Source organism: Balaenoptera acutorostrata, chromosome 1 (assembly GCF_949987535.1).
Source record: "Balaenoptera acutorostrata chromosome 1, mBalAcu1.1, whole genome shotgun sequence".
Lineage (NCBI taxonomy): Eukaryota > Metazoa > Chordata > Mammalia > Artiodactyla > Balaenopteridae > Balaenoptera > Balaenoptera acutorostrata.
This window is the reverse complement of record NC_080064.1, coordinates 91,475,799-91,496,174: the sequence shown is the minus strand read 5'-3', so window position 1 is coordinate 91,496,174 and position 20,376 is coordinate 91,475,799. Positions and strand designations below refer to the sequence as shown.

The 20,376-nt window shown below is 31.2% G+C and overlaps 1 protein-coding gene across 1 annotated transcript in view; it reads left to right on the top strand.

Moving 5' to 3' along the window:
• The window catches only part of COL11A1 (collagen type XI alpha 1 chain), a 214,494-nt gene that overhangs the window by 91,668 nt on the left and 102,450 nt on the right, over positions 1–20,376 (top strand). Inside the window, exons 11-24 of the mRNA XM_007169509.2 lie at positions 812–874; positions 1,529–1,603; positions 4,490–4,573; positions 6,644–6,700; positions 10,057–10,110; positions 12,588–12,641; positions 12,762–12,815; positions 13,018–13,071; positions 14,288–14,341; positions 14,459–14,503; positions 15,704–15,757; positions 16,197–16,241; positions 16,493–16,546; positions 17,011–17,055. Coding sequence (XP_007169571.1) covers positions 812–874; positions 1,529–1,603; positions 4,490–4,573; positions 6,644–6,700; positions 10,057–10,110; positions 12,588–12,641; positions 12,762–12,815; positions 13,018–13,071; positions 14,288–14,341; positions 14,459–14,503; positions 15,704–15,757; positions 16,197–16,241; positions 16,493–16,546; positions 17,011–17,055 — 792 coding nt within the window. The remainder of the gene's footprint in view (positions 1–811; positions 875–1,528; positions 1,604–4,489; positions 4,574–6,643; positions 6,701–10,056; positions 10,111–12,587; positions 12,642–12,761; positions 12,816–13,017; positions 13,072–14,287; positions 14,342–14,458; positions 14,504–15,703; positions 15,758–16,196; positions 16,242–16,492; positions 16,547–17,010; positions 17,056–20,376) is intronic.

The window sequence follows — 20,376 nt, the reverse complement described above, 5'->3', positions numbered from 1 at the left end:
TGAATCACTTTCTGATTTGGCTATCCAAATGACATTCTTTTGAGAGCTATGAAATTAAATTTTGTTTTAAATATTTTTGTTGCTTAAATATCTCTGATTTTTCTAATCTCATCTTCAGCTTTGTGCCTGAAAGTTATAAAAGTAAAAAATAGCCCTCTTTTTTTTTTTTAAGAGGTATAGATATATCTCAAAGAATAGAGCTGAGAATTCTAAGTGGACTGTAGCTGCCTTATTTGTACTTCTGAGTGGAGTGACTATCAGCTTCCACTGTCATTTCCTAATAAGGCTAATGTTACTCATCAGGGTGTCTTTATTGTCAGGTAGTTGTACTGATCTGACTTTGTAAGAAATCTTCTTTCTTTTGTGGAATTAATTAAATTCTTGTCATGTGAAATAACTATATTATACTGATGCCTTTAAATACTTTTACCCATAAAGAATATAAATGATTTCTACATTTCAACTTCACTGTCACATTTTTGCAGTCTAATTGAATGAGTGTAACATTTCTTCAGTAAGAACTGGGAACCAACTTCCACTTCAGGGACTGTACATTGGCAGGATTTCCTTTCCTGTTCTTCCTTGGAATGTCTGTCTCTACCCTGAGAGCAGCCTCGTAGAGGAAGAGTTGAGCTAGCTACAAAGTGGTCCCTATATGTTCTCTTTTTATGGGAAGATAAATAGGGCAATTGTTTGGGAGAAGAGTGTTTATTTATGAATACGAGTTCTTCTTTGATTTTAGTAGGATGAATTTGCCTGAATACTAATGAAATCAGGAATCTAACTCAAATCATGGTTTATTTCTCTGTAGGGTCTTATGGGTCCTCCAGGTCTACAAGGCCCCACTGGACCCCCTGGTGACCCTGGCGAGAGGGTAAGTGAAGGGACTCATAACAAAAGAATGCAAAATAAATGAAAAGAATTAAAATATATTCTACAGGTTTAACATATTATTCTTACTTGGATAACATATGAATTCAGTGTTGTGCAAAATTTTGTTTAACTTTTCTAACTATAAGTTTAAAAGTGAGGTGAAAGAATGTGCATTTATCTATGTTATAATTAGTAAGAAAATTTTTTATTTTTAATCAATTTCCATTTTGATATGAACCCAATACATTAGATTAAGTTCTTCCTTTTGAGTTCAGACATATTTACCAGGAACTCTCATGACTATTTAGTTGAATATTGATAGAATGAATTAATAAGGTTGCATCCTAATTTGAAGATCACATCCTGGGTCACATGGTGAAATAGACCATTTGCGTTAAGTCTATTGAAACTCTTCTTGTAAAATCCCTTTTTTTCTCCTTCCTTGAGTAGCCAATAAACTTGTGCATTATTTAAATTATATAAAACTACTGCGATGAAATACAATCCTCTCTAGGTATACTTACTAAAAGGAGATTAACCAAGGAGTAGAGGACAAACACAAAGTAGATAATGTAGACTTATGGTATTCAAAGTCATTCTGTTTCTAATTATTTTGTTTATTGATTAATTTTGATGATTTTATTTACTTCCCTAGGGTCCCCCAGGACGTCCTGGTCTACCAGGGGCTGATGGTTTACCTGGTCCTCCTGGTACCATGTTAGTGTTACCGGTATGTTTTTTATAGTTATAAAGATGACCCAATGTTTTGTCAACCTACTGCTGACAAATATTGCGGAACCATATTATAGATCAATCAAAAAACCATTGTATGAGGTAGAGATACTTGAAATGAAGCAGTCTTCAGAAATTGTGATAAATTTTGCTAAAACAAAATTCTGGTAAATATTTATTTCTGCAGTAGAACTAAGGCTTTATTATTTTATTATATTTTTTGACAACAAATCTTAGAGGATTTTCTTAATATTTTTAATCATGTGCTTTATCCTGAGTCATATGAGTAACATGCATTTCATGTATTAACATAAAGTTAATATGCTATTTACCACCATGTAGACACTAGCTAATACTTTTTAAATACGATATATCTATAGTGTTATTATTCATTGTCCAAAAATTATTTGCTTTACCTTAAGATTGCTTTTTAAAGTTGCCCAAAAGAATTAATATTGTTAAAATGACCATACGACCCAAAGCAATCTAGATTTAATGCAACCTCTATCAAATTAACCTTGACATTTTTCACAGAACTAGAACAAAAAATCCTAAAATGTATATGGAACCATAAAAGACCCAGAATTGCCAAAGCAATCCTTAGGAAAAAGAACAAAGCTGGAGGCATAACCCTCCCAGAATTCAGACAATATTACAAAGCCACGGTAATCAAAGCAGCATGGTATTGGCACAAAAACAGACATATGGATCAATGGAACAGAGTAGAGAGCCCAGAAATAAACCCACACACCTATGGTCAATTAATCTTTGACAAAGGAGGCAAGAATATACAATGGGGAAAAGACAATTTTTTAGCAAGGGGTGTTGGGAAAGTTGGAGAGCCCCATGTAAATCAATGAAGTTAGAACACACCCTCACACCATACACAAAAATAAACTCAAAATGGCTTAAAGACTTAAATATAAGACATGACACCATAAAACTTCTAGAAGAGAACATAGGCAAAACATTCTTTGACATAAATCATAGCAATGTTTTCTTGGGTCAGTCTTCCAAGGTACTAGAAATAAAAGCAAAACTAAACAAATGGGACCTAATCAAGTTTATAAGCTTTTGCACAGCAAAGGAAACCATAAACAAAACAAAAAGACAACCAACAGACTGGGAGAAAATACTTGCAAAAGATGCGACCATCAAGGACTTAATTTCCAAAATATACAAACTTCTCATCCAGCTCAGTAACAACAAAAACAAAAAAGAACAGTCAAAAAATGGGCAGGAGACCTAAATAAACATTTCTCCAAAGAAGACATACAGATGGTCAATAGGCACAAGAAGAGATGCTAAACATTGCTAATTATTAGAGAAGTGTAAATCCAATCTACAATGAGGTATCAACTCACGCCAGTCAGAATGGCCATCATTAAAAAGACTACAAATAATAAATGCTGCAGAGGGTGTGGAGAAAAGGGAAACCTCCTACACTGTTAGTGGGAATGTAAATTGATGCAACTACTATGGAAAACAGTATGGAGGTTCCTCAAAAAACTAAAAATAAAGTTAACATATGATCCAGCAGTCCCACTCCTGGGCATGTATCCACAGAATACTCAAATTTGAAAAGATACATGCACCCAATGTTCATAGCAGCTCTATTTACAATAGCCAAGACATGGAAGCAACCTAAAGGTCCAGTGACAGATGAAAGGATAAAGAAGATGTGGCATATATATATATATATATATATATATATATATATATATATATATAATGGGATACTATTCAGCCATTAAAAAGAATGAAATTATGTCATTTGCAGCAACATGGATGAAACTAGAGATTATCATACTGGATGAAGTAAGTCAGACAGAGAAAGACAAATATCATATGATATCACTTATATGTGGAATATAAAATATGATACAAATGAACGTATTTACAAAATAGAAACAGACTCACAGACTTAGGAAATAAATCTATGCTTACCAAAAGGGAAGGGAGGGGGGAGGGATAAATTAGGAGTTTGGGATTAGCAGATACAAACTACTAAATATAAAATAGATAAACAACAAGGTCCCTCTGTATAGCACAAAGAACTATATTCAATATCTTATAATAAACCATAATGGAAAAGAATATGAAAAAGAATATAATACACATATATTCAGTATATATATATATATATATATATATATATATATATATATATATATATACTGAATCACTTTGCTGTACACCAGAAACTAACACAACTTTGTAAATCAACTATACTTCAATAAAAAAAAATTTAAAAATAAAGTTGCCCAAGTTCTTGTGGAAAAAATTTGTGTATTTGTTTAAATGTTATAAAGATTCAAGTAATAATAACATAGAAATTTATTCATGCTGCATTTTGAGTTAAAATTAAAAAGGAGCTTTAGCATTTTATAGAGGGATACAGAAAGGATCAGCTTCCTAGTATAATTACTTAAGAAAAGGTAAACAAACTGAATCTATCTCAAGGAAGATTTCCTCTGTGTTCACAGAGATTCCAGAAGTTTTGCTCAACAAAATAGCAGTTGATCTATAACACTACCGAACTTAGTGCATTTAGAATTTTTACAAATGAGTGAGTAGAACGGGTAGCGTTTGTGCAGGTAAAGAAATGGATGATAGCTTATTCCAGAGTTTTCAAAAATTATGGAATTTAAAATTGTAAAGGAGTCTGTAGTCTCTTCTACAAGTGGTAAATCATGGTCTAGAAAACTTCCATAATGGACAGAAAGAAAATTTTTTTAAAAATCTAGGTATCATGATTCATGATGGAGTTACCTTGGACTTTTGTAAAATCCCACCATTTTAAGTAAGTAATTCTTAATCTAGTAATTAAGGCACCTATTTGAGAAATTCTGATTTTGAGCTTCTGTATGTTATCTTTTCTTAGTTTCGTTATGGTGGCGATGGTTCCAAAGGACCAATCATCTCTGCTCAGGAAGCTCAGGCCCAGGCCATTCTTCAGCAGGCTCGGGTAAGAAAGGATCAACATGTAGCTCCATAACCTGATTCTGTGCCAAATTATGCAAGAGAGAGAAAGTGTGTGTGTGTGTGTGTGTGTGTGTGTGTATCTGGAGGGTGCTACTATTATGAACAAAATACTTCTGAATAGTATGTTGAATTTAGATGGAGAAGATACTAAGATGATATCTATTTTTCCAATAGGAATATTTTCTTTAATTTAATATTTAATTTAAATGACTGATCCTTGCAGTATTGCCATACATAATTCTGGCAAAAACATGCAGACCATAATACACAAATTTTCTAATTTTTTTTCAAAGAGTACTGATGGATTTATATGTATCACCCTTTATCTTTCACATCCAGTTTTCCCTGCTAAGGCATATGTCAATGATTAATGAATAAAGTAAGAGGATAAAGTTTAAAATAATTTTTCCACCCAATCTTATAGATTATACAGGATATCCCAAATAATCCAGAAAATTAAATTTCTTAGGCATTCTTGTGGAGGAAAGAAACCTTCAAATATGTATTCTAAGCTCGAATCATTGTAATCTATATTTTAAACCAAATCCATTTAGTTCATATTTGTTTGTCAGCTAAAAGCTTTCCACTATCTGTATATTTATATAATATAAAATTGTTTGTTTTTTAAGTTAGCTCCAGTGCAGTTAAAATATAGTAAGGAAATCAAAAGAATGGATCAGGAAAGTGTTGAAAGTCATATAATACTTTTATTCATAGTATAGTCTTTTTTTCTTTTCAAGGAAAACGGAAATAAAGGGCTTATAGTTGGCATGGATACGGGTACCTGCTTCCTAAGTGATATAAATCATTTTGGTGATAACTATTTATCACCATAAATTTATGAGTGCATAAATTATCTGAGAGTGTAAGTCTATCAATCTGAAAAGATACCATTGTTTGGTTACATCATTTATAAAGACAATGAAAAACTTAAATATTTGTTTATTAGACCTTGGCATAATACAAATCTAAAAATATTTAAATTGATTTACTAATGATGCCTACAACTTATAAATTTTATTACTTTGAACAGATTTTAGGTAATTATTTGAGCTTAAATAGTTTATTAGGCGATTGAATTCCTAATTTTATTAGTCCTTTTAACCTACTTGGAAATAGGTAGCAAGCATTATAATTCCAATTTTTCAGATATTTAATCTCAAGGATTAAGAAGTGTATTGTCAAAAATCTCATGGTGAGTCAGTAGTGAAATTTTGGAGATATTACTGTTTTCATCTCATGCACTTTTCTAATATGATTTTACATTATTTCTATTACAATATTATTTTTTATATCTGTTTTGGTAATCTAAATATTCATCTTTTGGAATCACTAATATTAAAAAATAGCGCACCATACTAATTTAACATCTGTCAAATATTTATCTTTTTACTCTACTTGTTCCAGCTTTCCAAGTGCTAATTTCACATTTCTAATATTCAGTGTCAGTAGTGCATGTAATCAGTCTACCATGCCTATGATTCTACCAAATAAATGTATTTTTCTATAAAGCATTAAATTTGAGAATTGTTAAAATAACTATATTATCTAAGCACTTTCTGATCAATTTTGCTTTTTACTATCTGGCTTGAATTGTCATAGTTTTTCCTAAAATACTGCTAGAAAACTTTTACTTAAAGCACTTCAAATTGTTCACATCTAAAAGTATTGTCAATGAGAATTGCACCTACATATTTAAGAGAAGCCTACACAATATTCTGAATGCACTTTTGAGGAGGAAAATCATCAGGTATTAAATTTCTTATTAGATGTTAAAATCTATTTTAACTTTTATCATTGAATAAATCATAATATATATGGTACAAGATTGTATATAAGTCACAACAGCTTAAAAAATGTCTGATACTTATTAGGTCAATTTGTCATTCTAAAAACTTGTGATTCTTCAGTAATCAGGTGCTCTTTCTACTATGTAGCTATTATACCTCTGTTGATGAGCTGCTACTTAAGGGTAACTTGTGCAAATGAATATTGTGGTTTAATATGCTCATCCAGGGAGGCATTCCTGAATTTGCTATATTTTATTTTCTAGATTGCTCTGAGAGGTCCACCTGGCCCAATGGGTCTAACTGGAAGACCGGGTCCTGTGGTAGGTTACCCCAAAAGATAATATATGTTTAAATTCCTGTATTAGTAGTTCCTTGTGCAACGTTGGTCAGGCATTTTTCATATCTTTGGCTGGTGAAAGTAGGGTAAATATACCGACTTATACTTGGATTTTGTTTCCATTTAAGAAATCTCTCTGAATTCAGTCCTCAGTAAATTTTAATGAAAAGGTTACAATGGAAAATTCTCAAATCAAATAAATACAATGAAAAATATAATTGAATCACATATCCAATTATTAACTTTTCAAACTATAATTTATTTGAATAATAGTTTGAGTTATTGAAGTTCAAGTGTACAGTAAGTTCTTGAGATTTAATTTTATGTAAAACAGAATTTATTAAAAAAGAAAAAAATATTTGAGGCCAATGAAAATTTTTCCATAATCTTAGGAGAAAGCAGGAGACTTGGCTTAACTTTAAGTTGCCTCTAGTATTCCATGAACTGCTTCAGATATTAGAGAAATTATTCTGTCTTTTAGAGACTCTTGGAAAATAAGTGTTTTATTTTCCTTACAAGCTTACTGACAAGCTAATATTCTATATATTTTTAAAAATATTTTGAAACTTACCAAATGCTAAGCAGTGTAGCAATTCACACACACACAAAACAAAGATTCTTTTTAAATCATACTTTTTTCTTAAGAGAAAAGAACATTGTAGAATTCCAACCTGAGTTCACATTGATTTTAAAATTAATGGAATAATTTCTATTTTAAGTATTTTTTTATATAAAAAGCTGTAGTATACTTTCAATATGATCTTATATGCTCACAATGTTTTATCGAAATAATGGTATTTATAGAAATTATTACTCTGAACATTAAAAGTTTATCTTTGGTTTATTTAGTAGACACAGTAAAACTGTTTTATTCAAATTTGAATCAATTAAATAGTTTTCTAATTATTTAATCTGTTTTACTGATCTTATTAGGAGGAAAAATAGTTTTCTTCATTCAGTTTATTCAAGAGTTTGTTATCTACTTTTTCATAAATTTATGGTTCTCTTCAGTCTTGAAATTTTATAACATTTTATATATCTTGAAGGGCTTTACACTCAATCATATGAGCTCATGTGGAACATGTGTTCTGGCAATATGTTCCACAGAATTTAAATTATACACGATTCTAAATGCATTATTATGTATTTATCATGTAGTTTTACTGTTCTGCCTTTCAAAATATAGTAGGGAAGATGATTGATTCCATGTCGTTTAATAAAGGCAGAAATAGAGTTAATATTTAATTGCTTGTTAATAATAACACATTTACATGACTGAGGAAAATCAGCAGTATACTAGTGTTTTACAAATTTGGGGGCAGAAGAATTACCCATATATTTTATCAAAAGTGAAAGTTCCTGGGTCCTTGAACTTGAGACTCTAATGATGCATATTCAGGGTCAGAACTGGCAAACTATATTTTCAATGAGTGCAGCAGGCTGATTCTTACGGTCAAGCATGTTTGGGAAACACTGCCTTTTGCTTAAATTAAAAATATCAGCCTAGCATCTGTAAAATCCTATCATCCAAAGGAATTTTCCTGCTTATCATCCTGACAAACACAAGTCTAGCGGATCTGTAGAGGGTAAGGACAGCGATGAGCAGAGCCAATGAAAGCTTGTTACATTAAGCTGTCCCTGTTTTCACCAGTCCTTAAGGGTCAGACATTCACAGCATGTTGGCAAAGAGAAATCATTGACAGCCATGTTATTACATTACCATTCTCAACGTAATATCCAAGATTAATTGATTTTACTACTTAAGTCTTTGTTATAGAAAGTTTTAGCTTCCTAAAATATTAAAGGTTGGTACTGAGAGAAAAAATCACATTGTTTGTTTTCACCATTTTCTCTTCTATTATTCTTTGCTCCAAAACCTCAAATTATAACAGACTTTCAAAAATCTTAATTCTAGAGTCTAAACGTATTTTATATATTAAGATTTTAAAAAGAACAATATTTTAATACATAAATATGTTCATTCTTTCAGTGAAATATTCCTTTATTCAATTATTTGTTTCCAATTGATTTTATAGACTAAAAGAGATCTATATTTTAAAATACACAGGAAACATAGAAAATGTTCTTTACCCTATTCTGTTACTGTCAATTATTACATGGCGATTTTTAGAATAAGTGTTTGGGCAAAGTAATTATAATCTGTTGAGTAGGTTGTGCTTATATACAGAAGATATAATACAGTAAAGTAATTAAAAATAAATTGGCTGTCCTTTAATTGCATTCAATTCTATGAATAATCTGATTTAATGTAGAACCCCAGTTTCTCTCTTGAAGAAATTTAGTTGCAAGAATTCTTAATTAGACACTTGAAAGTCATCATTCTTGTAATTTTCAGGATTGGAATATTCATGTTACTTGACTTGCCATATTTTTTGGCAGTCATATTAATAGTTATTTTACTTTGGAGCCACCAGGAGGCTCTAGATACCTAGCATTTTCAGGCTTAGCATAATTTTAACCTTTTTGCACTTTGATTCAATGCAGTATTTAATTGAATCTCTATTGATTTAAATAAATCAGAAACTTCTTAAACACACAAAGTATACTTCTTCAGCATGAAGTAACTATTATCACTATGTTCAATTTTAGTATTCTAAAGCTTTTTAGGGAGATGGATGGCCTAGTATTTATTTTTTAAAACTCACAACACTTTTATAAAGTGGTTTTATATTTTTTTCCAGTTACTCTGCCAGGCTTTTGTTGCACTTTGTGGATTGTGTAAACATTTGGAAGAGGCGTTTATCATAAGGACTTATTCTCCTAAGGAAAAATAGACAAATCTAGGAAAAAATGCTTTGACATTATTTCAGGACAATTATAATGACAACAATAGCATCTGTTCTTGACATTTTATTGCTATAGAATTCAGTGTCTGAGAAGTTTCTGAGTATAACAGCATTAATATTTGCCAAGTTTCGTAAATGAATTCAATGTGTACCCGATTCTGTGAAAATGTGTCTCCTCTAGTACTCCACCACAGTGTAATGATGAATAACGCCCGTGTATCATCGTCAGTGCTCTCATGGCACACACATTAAAGAACACTTCAATGTGGTTTCATGAAATTTGCTTCTGTGTAGTTATCAGTAAAATATAGACTTTTAAATATAGTTCACACACTGGAATACAGTCAAAACGTGAGAAGAGATGTATTTCAATCAGAGGGCTTGAAAATTTTGTTGTATTAACTAATAAAATCATACTATTTGAAGAAATGTATTTTGAATAATGTTTAATTATTTCAAGTGAAAATGGTAGGGCAAAACTGGTTAGGGAATTACAAAATTAAATGATTATGTCTTCACCTTTTCTCTACAGGGGGGGCCTGGTTCCTCTGGGGCCAAAGGTGAGAGGGGTGATCCAGGTCCTCAGGTAAAAATTAACCTAGTTCACTTATTTTATTTTTGACTTTATCTTATCTGTTAGGGTAATTGAAGTGTCTGCCATCTGTTTTATGAGTAAAGAAATTACTTACATTACCTTTAAGCTCACATCACCTTCTCTAATTGAAACATCTCTAATGGTCGGTTGACTGCCAATAACTTTATTAATTTAAACAATATTAAAAGAAGATAATAAGCTAGAATGGGAAAGTCTTGACAGTACTAGGTCTTCAGAACGTTAAATTGGCTTGAGATCGTACTGAACAGAGAAGCACTATTACAATTGTATTTATAGTGGCCCTGCCACAAGCCTAACATGTTTCCCATGGAGAATAAAATCTAGTAAGTTCTCTCAGAAAGAATATTTAATATACCTAAAAGAAGCTAATTTTAAGCCCTTTGTAGAGCTGAGGAAATTAAGAGAAATTGAGAACATCTGACCTGAAATTCTTAAAAAGATCTTACATTATATTTACATGGTGCCAAATTAAAAGTATTATTTTTCCTTGAATGATAATAAGTAGATAGAGACATTCACTATAAGCACATTCTGAATTATACTTATTCTAGAAAACTGAAAAAGCAAAATGTGATGTATTTTTAAAATTCATTTTTAATAAAAATGCTTTCTGATATACTCAATACATATAAACTCAGATTGGGCTACAGGAGCTCTCAAGTGGCCATCCAACTAATTTTTTTCTTTTTTTAAAATTAGTTTTATTTTAACAATATTATAATGTAAACTTGAATGTGAACACCTATATGTATTCTTCGTCACCACCACCACAGTCGTTAGGATAGAGAACAGTTCTGTAACCCCAAGCAATTTCTTGGTGCCACTTTACAGTCACAACTTCCTCGTACCCCTAATACCTGACAAGCACTGATCTGTTCTTCATCACTACAGTTTCATGTTTCCAAGAATACTACATAAATGAAATCACACATTATGTAACCTTTGAGATTGGTTTCTTTCACTCAGCATAATGCCTTTGGGATTTGTTGCAGTTGATGAGTGCATCAATAGTTTATTCCTTTTTGTTGCTGAATAATATTCCCCTGTTTGGATGCACCACAGTTTATTCTGAAATGAGAAAAAATCCCCCCCAAATTTAGAAAGATATTTGGGTGACACAGAATGTGGCAACCTTCTTTTTCGTGCTTGTTAAATGTTGCCATAAAGAGATGGAAAACATTTTTACCTTAACTGAGAATTGCATAAAAATATTGATATGTCTTTTGCAAAGTTTATGAACTTTTGGGTCAGACTCACCTCTTGACAAAATAGATGAATCTGAAAACATTCTGCAGTAGTTTTCATGGCCTTTGCAGTTTTTCTTAACTCCAATGAGATGCAATATCAAATGAAGGATCATTTTCATTAAAAACTAACAAGATTTGTCCTGTTATTATTGCTCCTTGCCTTCCAGATGGGGTATAGGATAGAGTTTTCTTGCTGCAATATTTTTTTTTAAAGCTATATTCTTTTAACCTCTAATTATTAGGCAACCTTAATTTCATATTTCTATAATCAACATTTCACAGCAATCATAAGAATTATTTGTAATTTCAAATATGTGTTATATTTTCTACCTCACTCATTATATGCATATTGTTTAAACTTAAAAAGGGGTATAGTTAATTAAATACAAAGGCCTATATACTATTTTTACTGGATCTATATTTGATCTATTATTAGCTGTGTAATTTTATTTTAAAAAACACATATATTAATTCACAAATAAGACATTGTATATTGATATAACATTGTATTATACTGCTTCAAGAAAGATACTGAGAATCTTTAATCTGACATGGCATGGTGCCAGTCAATAATTTGAATTAAGGTTTGCCAAGTGATCCTCCAGGATTTTGTAGATGGTTGAAAGAAATATGTACCAGGCACTATGCTAAATTATGGGAGTATAACGGAGAAAAAGACTTAGTCCAAAATCACAGTGGTTAACAATTTAATGGGAGATTCAACTATGAAAAAAAGACAATTATAATCCAATGTGATACCTACAATAAAAGAATAAATATCTAGAATAGGATCTCCAAAAAATGAAGAGAAAGGTGAAGGCAAAGAGAAGAGGAATAAAATGGAAGTGTTTTCAGTCAAGTGAACTGTAAAACTGCAAGGTTTTGAGAACATATTTAGCAACTGAGGATTTTTTTTAGCTTAAAATAGCACTTCACATGCCTTTTGTTTAAATGTAATCGCATGTCTATATAAACTTAAGAAAATAGCATGACTCTTTTTTGGCAAGAAACCATTTAGAAAAATCGATTCTCTTGTCTTTTTGCTTTATCTAGACTTTTACATAAGAAATAATTTTCTTGTGTTAAAATGATTACGGTAAAGCTAAGAAGATATAAATTTCTAAAGCCATTTCTCTTGATGTGATTAAGTTTATTGATCAGGAATTCTATAAAATTAATTAATTATGATGTTTTGTATAGGGCCCTCGTGGTGTCCAAGGTCCTCCTGGTCCAATAGGAAAATCTGGAAAAAGGGTATGGTTAGTTTTCATTGTACATTTTGAGGGCATCTGAAATCATCAGTTATTTTGTTTTTTTTTTTAATCTGTGCTATTTGGAATCCCTTTTGCTTAGTCATGTTCTTGGTATTATCAGGGTCGTCCGGGTGCTGATGGAGGAAGAGGAATGCCAGGAGAACCTGGGGCCAAGGTCGGGAGCTCATCTCATACATTTGTATTTTCAGATCTCGTATCTCAGTTCACCCCTGAAATTTTTATATTTTAAAATAGAGTTTCTTGATATGAAAGAATATTTCACACTCAAATTACAGTACAGAAATAGGCTGGGAATTTGATGATGATGGTGATGGTGGTGATGATGATTGATGATGATGATGATGGTGATTTTACAGGGGGATCGAGGATTTGATGGACTTCCAGGTCTGCCAGGTGACAAGGGTCACAGGGTAAGATATACCATTCTGTACATTTTATACTTTTTTATATTGGGATAATACAGGAATACTACGAAATATTGATACACTAAGATATAAGAAGAAAATTAATTTAAGTATTTGTGAACTCATGTAAATTAGTACATCTACTAGATATTTGAAGAAAGATAAGTAGAATTATATGTGTGATACTCATATAAGTTCTTTAATTTCTTTTAGACATTAAAATACTCATTTTACACAAACATAAGTTGAAGTGGAATCTTTATGTACATGTATATGGAAAATACATTTATAGAACAAGTGTGGAGGTTTAATTTTTGCCTCTAATTTTTTGATAATTGCCTCAATTTCCTTCTTACATTTTGTCTGTGGAAATATACTCAAAAGAGGACATCTATAGGCAGTTTGTCATTAATATAACAATATACTGGGCACTGTATTTTATTATACTAATTAGATGGCTCCAGTAGATTGAGACACCACAGGCTACTTCTTTGTGATAATATTAGTTTGCAATCCAGTGCAAGAGCTTATAATTCACTAAGGCTAAACAAAATACAATGTTGAACGGCAATCCAGTCAATATTTTTAGTGGGAAATTAAGCAAAGATGTGGTCTTTCGAAAAAAGATCAGCTTTGGATCTTCACATTTTTCTTCTCCAAAAGTTAAGAAGGAAGATGGGACAACCATTAGGAAATTGGAGAATATAAAAGAAATAGAAAGATAAAGAAAAGAAAGCACTATGAATGTCTAACAAGATATTTAGTGTGTGCCTATCACATGTTGAGAAAAATATATAATTTTGTTTTCTAAAAAATCCAAAAACTTCTTTAGTCTTCTAGAACTGTGCTGTTTTAATAAGAATTATTTTAGAAGCAGAAAAAATGTGAATTAAATAAAAATCAGCAAAGTGTATCCATGTTTAAGACAGTCTTCAGCAGAATACTTTTCTATTAGTTTGTAATAATTAAATGTCTGAAAATTATTTGGGAATTTCATTTAAACCTTTTTGTTTTCAAAATTGAGGGAACATTTTTCCTAGCATACTAATATATAACACCAGTTAATGTAAAATTATGATTTATCTTTGAAGTGTTTTGAGGAGGGAAAATAGAGCATAAGTTTTTTCTGCAAATGTTCCGTTATATTTGGTAGGATAGCTGTAGGATAGACAAACATTCTAGTTTATTTCGTGTTCTACTTATACTTGGATTTATTTAATAGGGTGAACGAGGTCCCCAAGGTCCTCCTGGTCCTCCTGGCGAAGATGGAATGCGGGTATATTAAACTTCACTTCTTTTAAGAAATATTTAAAATTAAAACATAGAACAAAATCATGCTGAAATGTTACATTGTCTGATTGCATCACTCTCCCATTCATTTTGTCCATGACAGGGAGAAGATGGAGAAATAGGACCAAGGGGTCTTCCAGGTGAAGCTGTAAGCAACTTTCTTTTTTTTCTTTTTAAATAATACCCCGTTTTGAAGGAATAGTGATTGGTGTTAACATATATAAAGTCAATAATAAACTCAGATGACTATTGCCATCTTGCCTAAGCTAACCAGGTAATTGTTATGTGAAAAAACATTTAAAAATGATACTCAGAGCTCTTCTTTTGTTAAAGAAAAAGTCTTAGAAAATCAAGAGAAAAAATTGTGGGATATAACATCTTGTCAGGCAAAAACCTCCTGGTTTTTGTTGCTGTTTTTTTGTTTTGTTTCAGTTTTTATATCATCAATAGCTCTAGAATCTATTTATGTGTTTAGGATAAATTAATCTTATTATCAGAAGAAACACAAAAATGAGGTGCTTAGTATATACCAGATAGAACTATAAAATTTACTAGATTATATCCTTTTTTCCACTGATTTTTATAAATGAGGAAACTGAATTGGAAAGGTTTACCCAAAGCTAGCTAATCAAAGAACCAGACTAGAAGCAGGCCTCCTAGTTTTAGTCCTAGTTTGCCACATTATAGAGCCTGTCAACTAAAAGTCATAGTAGCTCAAGTGAATATGACAGTAAGTCATTGTATTCACTTTTCTAAAGAAGGAAAAGAAGGAGGAACAAATGGAGGAGGGGGAAGAAGAAGAAATTAATTGTCATAATAATTTTAAAAATCAAGCAAATGGTTTCTCTAATCTTGCTAATATAGTTATCCAGCTGTTTGTTTCTTTCTCTCAGTAGAATATTCTTTCAAGATGGAATTTACTTAAATGTAAAATAAATGAGAATCAGGACTCTTCTATTTGTGTAGTCTATCTTATTGAATAACAAGATTTAATAAGATTCAGTGTTGCTATTCAAATTGGAAAAAAATGACACAAAAGTGACTTATTTAAAGCATTAAAATATTTCCTATTTTTAAAATTTCCCAAGTGATTCATATATACATTTATAAAATCAAAGATATGGCTGTATTAAAGACTTTCTTATCCATCTTGGCTTTGGGATCAATATAAACACTAGATATTTGTGTCACATAAAAATGGCATTTTAAACACCATTAAAAGAAGATGAACCAAAAAAAAAAAGATGAACAAATATTTTAATCTAAACATTACATTAAAATTTATTCAAAGGAAGAGGCATGTTTTGAAGACATTTCTTATGAGAATGTGTTTTTCTTTTCCTCCTAGGGTCCACGAGGTTTGCTAGGACCAAGGGGAACTCCAGGACCTACAGGACAGCCTGTATGTATTGTTGAAAACATTCAAGATTTCTTAGGGAAAGCTTGTTGCCAGACTTTTTAAAGCCAGGAGGCTGTGAAAGCTTTCAGTAGACAGCCAAGGGTTTACTGCTCTGTTATATTCTAAGGCCTAATGATGCTGCCTATCAGTTTAACTGAGCATACCCCACTCCACTGGCTTCCTTTCTCTTCCTTTTAGTTTACCTATTTTATTGTTTCATGTCAAATTCTGAACACGCAGTGGAAAATGCTGTTAGGTTGTCTCCATGGGCATGGAGAGGAGAGTATAGACCTTGCTTTTTCCCTCATTTCCATTAAGTTCTAAAATGATTTTTTAGTCAACCTAGGCTACTGGGTGTCATGCTCTTAGGTTAGTCTTCTAAATTTTCCGTTGTAGCATCTGAACTTGTAAACACTCATGCATATTTTTTTCGTCATTGAAGGGTATCGCAGGTGTAGATGGCCCCCCAGGACCAAAAGGGAACATGGTATGTAGAAAATATCCATAAGATAACTTGTTTCTGTAATCTAAGTACTAACAAACCACTTTTCTTGCTAAATCTAAAATTAAAATTTCTTACAATGTGTTGCCAAGTGCTTTTGCCAGCATTAATATTTTGCAAGATTTTCCAGATTCTCTATAGGGAAACATGATTTGGGGACTGTTTTTCAATTGAGAAGAAAAAACCTATTATGTGAAATAGTTTTATTTAAGACTCTTTATATTTTCCTATGACAGGGTCCCCAAGGGGAGCCTGGACCTCCAGGTCAGCAAGGGAATCCAGGACCTCAAGTAAGTCTAAACTGTCACAGCTTTTTTGAGATAATGGGGTAAGATGGTATCTTTATACAAGAAAATTGACAGCCTCAGAATTTTCTATGTAGGGCTAAGAGTTTTTATTGTGAATATAGGAAGATCATTCTTTTTTTTTTTTTTTTCCTTGTTAAAAAAATTTGAGCAAATTTGCAGAGGCCTCTTTCTTCCAAGAGAAAAATGAGTCATTCGGTGTTCATGGAATGCCAGGACACCTGCAGGAGGGTTCTGAATAGGATCACATTACATATCCATCGCCAGAAGAGTAGCTTATGTAAAACTCCTCATAGTGTTGCAAAACTTTCTGGGGAATGTGGGGGGATATATATATATAGATTCTCATAAATCATTTCATGTAAAATAGAGGGCTAATCGTTTACTATTTTAAAACTGTATTCTTGTGATGTGATTCTTGACATACGAAATGAATTCTTTTAAAATAGGGTCTTCCTGGTCCACAAGGTCCAATTGGTCCTCCTGGTGAAAAAGTAAGTTATTCTGTTGTTCTAGTAATGTCTGGTAAACAAGCTTGTGTTGTCAACTTTAGGGAGGTATAAGGCCTGCCTTCTGTTTTTGATAAGATATTTAAATGTCTCAGCATATAAAGAATTAATCTGGAATTAACTTATGAAAGTACAGGGTGAGCAGCAGTCATTCATATGTCTCTGAACTGTAAATGATAAAATTTCACAGAGTTTCCATTTGGATAACTTCCAAATGTGACATTCTCAGCTATATTAATTTCAGAAACGTACTGATATGAGTGAGTGTTTTCTCTTTATTTTGGTTCTCCTTTTATTTCTCATTATTTAAAAAATGTAATTAGGTTTGCTTGTGACAAAAGGCTTTTAGCAAGGTCTAATTAAGGGAAAATTGTGACGTTATTATTGCCACCATTTCTCATGTATAAATGGCAAATGATGTTCTTGTTAATAACTCAATGTCTGGATCAAAACAAGAATAAGTTTTTAATTAAAGAGATGTCTTTTGTCCCTATCTCCTCTGACAGATTCCCTAAGTAATATTTCCTGTCCCTTATAGTTACAGCACAGTGTTACCTAATTCTTTCTAATATGATTTTTTTTCTTATTTTTGTTGATTTCTATGAATATGCAATTTTTTTAAAATTAACAACTTTCTTGGGGTTAATTTCATACCCTAAAAATTTACTCATTTTAAGTGTACAAGTCAATGATTTTTAGTAAATTTATAGAGTTGTGCCACAATCACATTTTTAGAATACTTATATCACCCCAGAAAGAAACCTTGTGTCAATTTGCACTCCCCATTCCACCCACAAACCTAGACAACCATTGATCTACTTTCTATCTTTATAGATTTACCTTATCTGAACATCTCATGTGAACAAGATATAGGAATGAAATTAATATTTTAATTTAATCATATGAATGAATATAATATGTGACATTTGTGTCTGGCTTCATTTGGCATAATGTTTTTGAGGTTTATCCATATTGCAGCATATATCAGCACTTTGCTCCTTTTTGTTGCCAAATAGTATTCCATTGATTGAATAGACCACATTTTGTTTACTTATTCAGCAGTTGAGGGACATATGAGTTATGTACACTCTTCAGCTATTATGAATAGTGCTGCTATGAATATTTGTAAAAAGGTATTTGTGTAGACATGTTTTCATTTATTTTTGGTAGGTACTTAGAAGTGGAATTGCTGGGTTATATGGTAAATTTATATTTAACATTTTAAGAAGTTTCCAATTGTTTTTCAAAGTGGTTATACCATATTTCCTTCCTATCAACAATTTATGAGGATTCTAGTTTCTCTAGATTCTCAATAATACTTATATTGCTTCTCTTTTTGATTATGGTCATTTTTGTTGGTGTGAAATAGTATCTTATTGTGGTTTTAACTGGCATTTCCCTAATCACTAGTGATGCTGAGCATATTTTTAATGTGCTTATTGACCTTTTCTGTATATTCTTTGGTAAAATATATATTCAAATCCTTTGGTAACATTCTTACCAAGTTACTTATTATTAATGTTAAGAATTAGCATATCAAACTTAAATGATCTTTAAAGTACTTTTTCTCTGTGCATATTTTCCATATGCTTTCAGTATTAGAGTGCTATTTGAAAATGGTTTATTTATTTAAGATGTTAGGTACCAAAGGTGATTTAAAATCTTTGCTTTAGATCAGAGATTTTAATCTGGACCATTCTTAACATATTTCAGATTAGCTCATCATAATCATAAATTGCACTTGAGGCATGTGCCTATTGAATTTTCTACAATAATTTTATCATCTCTGAACTGGATTCCTAGGAAGAATTTGCTTTTAAGGAAAGCTGGTATGTCTGAATTCCCTTTGTTGAGCCACAAGTAAAATATAGAATCTGATTCACTGCACTTCTTGTGGTAGGAAGAGAGCTGTCTTTAAGCACAAGCTGCTTCTTTCTCTGCTTTGAACATATCCAGCTCTTGAGTCCAAAGACAGCCTCTTTCCATCAAAAGGAGAAAGAAACTCAAGAACATGAAGAAAATGCATTTTATTTATATTGCATTTATGGTATATAGTTTATTTTGGATCTATATTACTTTTATTTTCTTTATGATATACTGTCTGTTTATTCTGGCTCAAGAGCCTTGTCTTTCAAAACTTGGTGAATAATGTTTTCAATTGGATCATGCTATAATCTCACAATTAAATATAATTTAAGTAATGTCATATATTTTTAATTCCCAATAACTTTTATATTTTTGTCCTAAGTTATCATAGCCTATGCTGTTATTATATTTGTGATAAAAGATTTTATAAAGTTCAAGTTAATTAACTAAAATGGATGACAACTATATTGCTTTCCTGACACATTGATAACTTAAATATACTGTTAAGTCCTATGATTTAATTTATGGTTTCAGAATTTACATCACTTATATGTTAATGGCTTTACAGAAAACAAATGGTATTGTATAACTATATGAGCTAAAGAAGAAATAGCAAGACACAAAATATATATTAGTTAAAGGCAAGGACTTTGACGATATGGCTACAGATCTGGATTCATTTATATTTCAACTCTGTGATGTATTAACATTAGTTAATTACTCAAGCTCTTTGATGCTGATATTTCATGGAATTTCTTGAGACTTAAAATGGATACTATACATATAAATATATATAATATATATATTATATATTGCTTAACATAGTGCATAGAGACACAATGAATTTTAACTATTTTATTAACATCTAAAATATGGCATTCATTCATTTAACTTTGTTCCCATTCCTGTAGGGAGACACCAAGCAGTTAAGAAAGCAGACAAAATATTGTACTGTCATGGAGCTTCCATTTTAAAAAAGATGGACTGATTTTAACTTGATTAAAAAAATCATCCTATAGTACAAGAGTTTTAGTATTTCTCATCTACCCTTAAATATATAGCAACAACATAAAATCCATGTAGTATTGCACACAGGTCATTGTCTTAGAAATATCACATCTGCTGATAATAATAATTACTGGAATAGTTTTGTCTTTGTAATCAGAAATATCACATCTGCTGATAATAATAATTACTGGAATAGTTTTGCCTTTGTAATCTACATTTTGTTCTGAAGAAATAAGACTATTTCCTGAGAGCGAAAAAATAATTTGAGTGAAAGGCAAAATACTGCCATAAAAAAAAACAAGTTTTATAACAGTTGTTTCATAATGTTAGATTACTTAACTGTATATGACTTTGCAGAGTGGTGAAGGGAATTGAATCTTTTAAATCCTGTAAATGAGATGCAATTAAATTCAGTTATAAAGTCCAGATTGT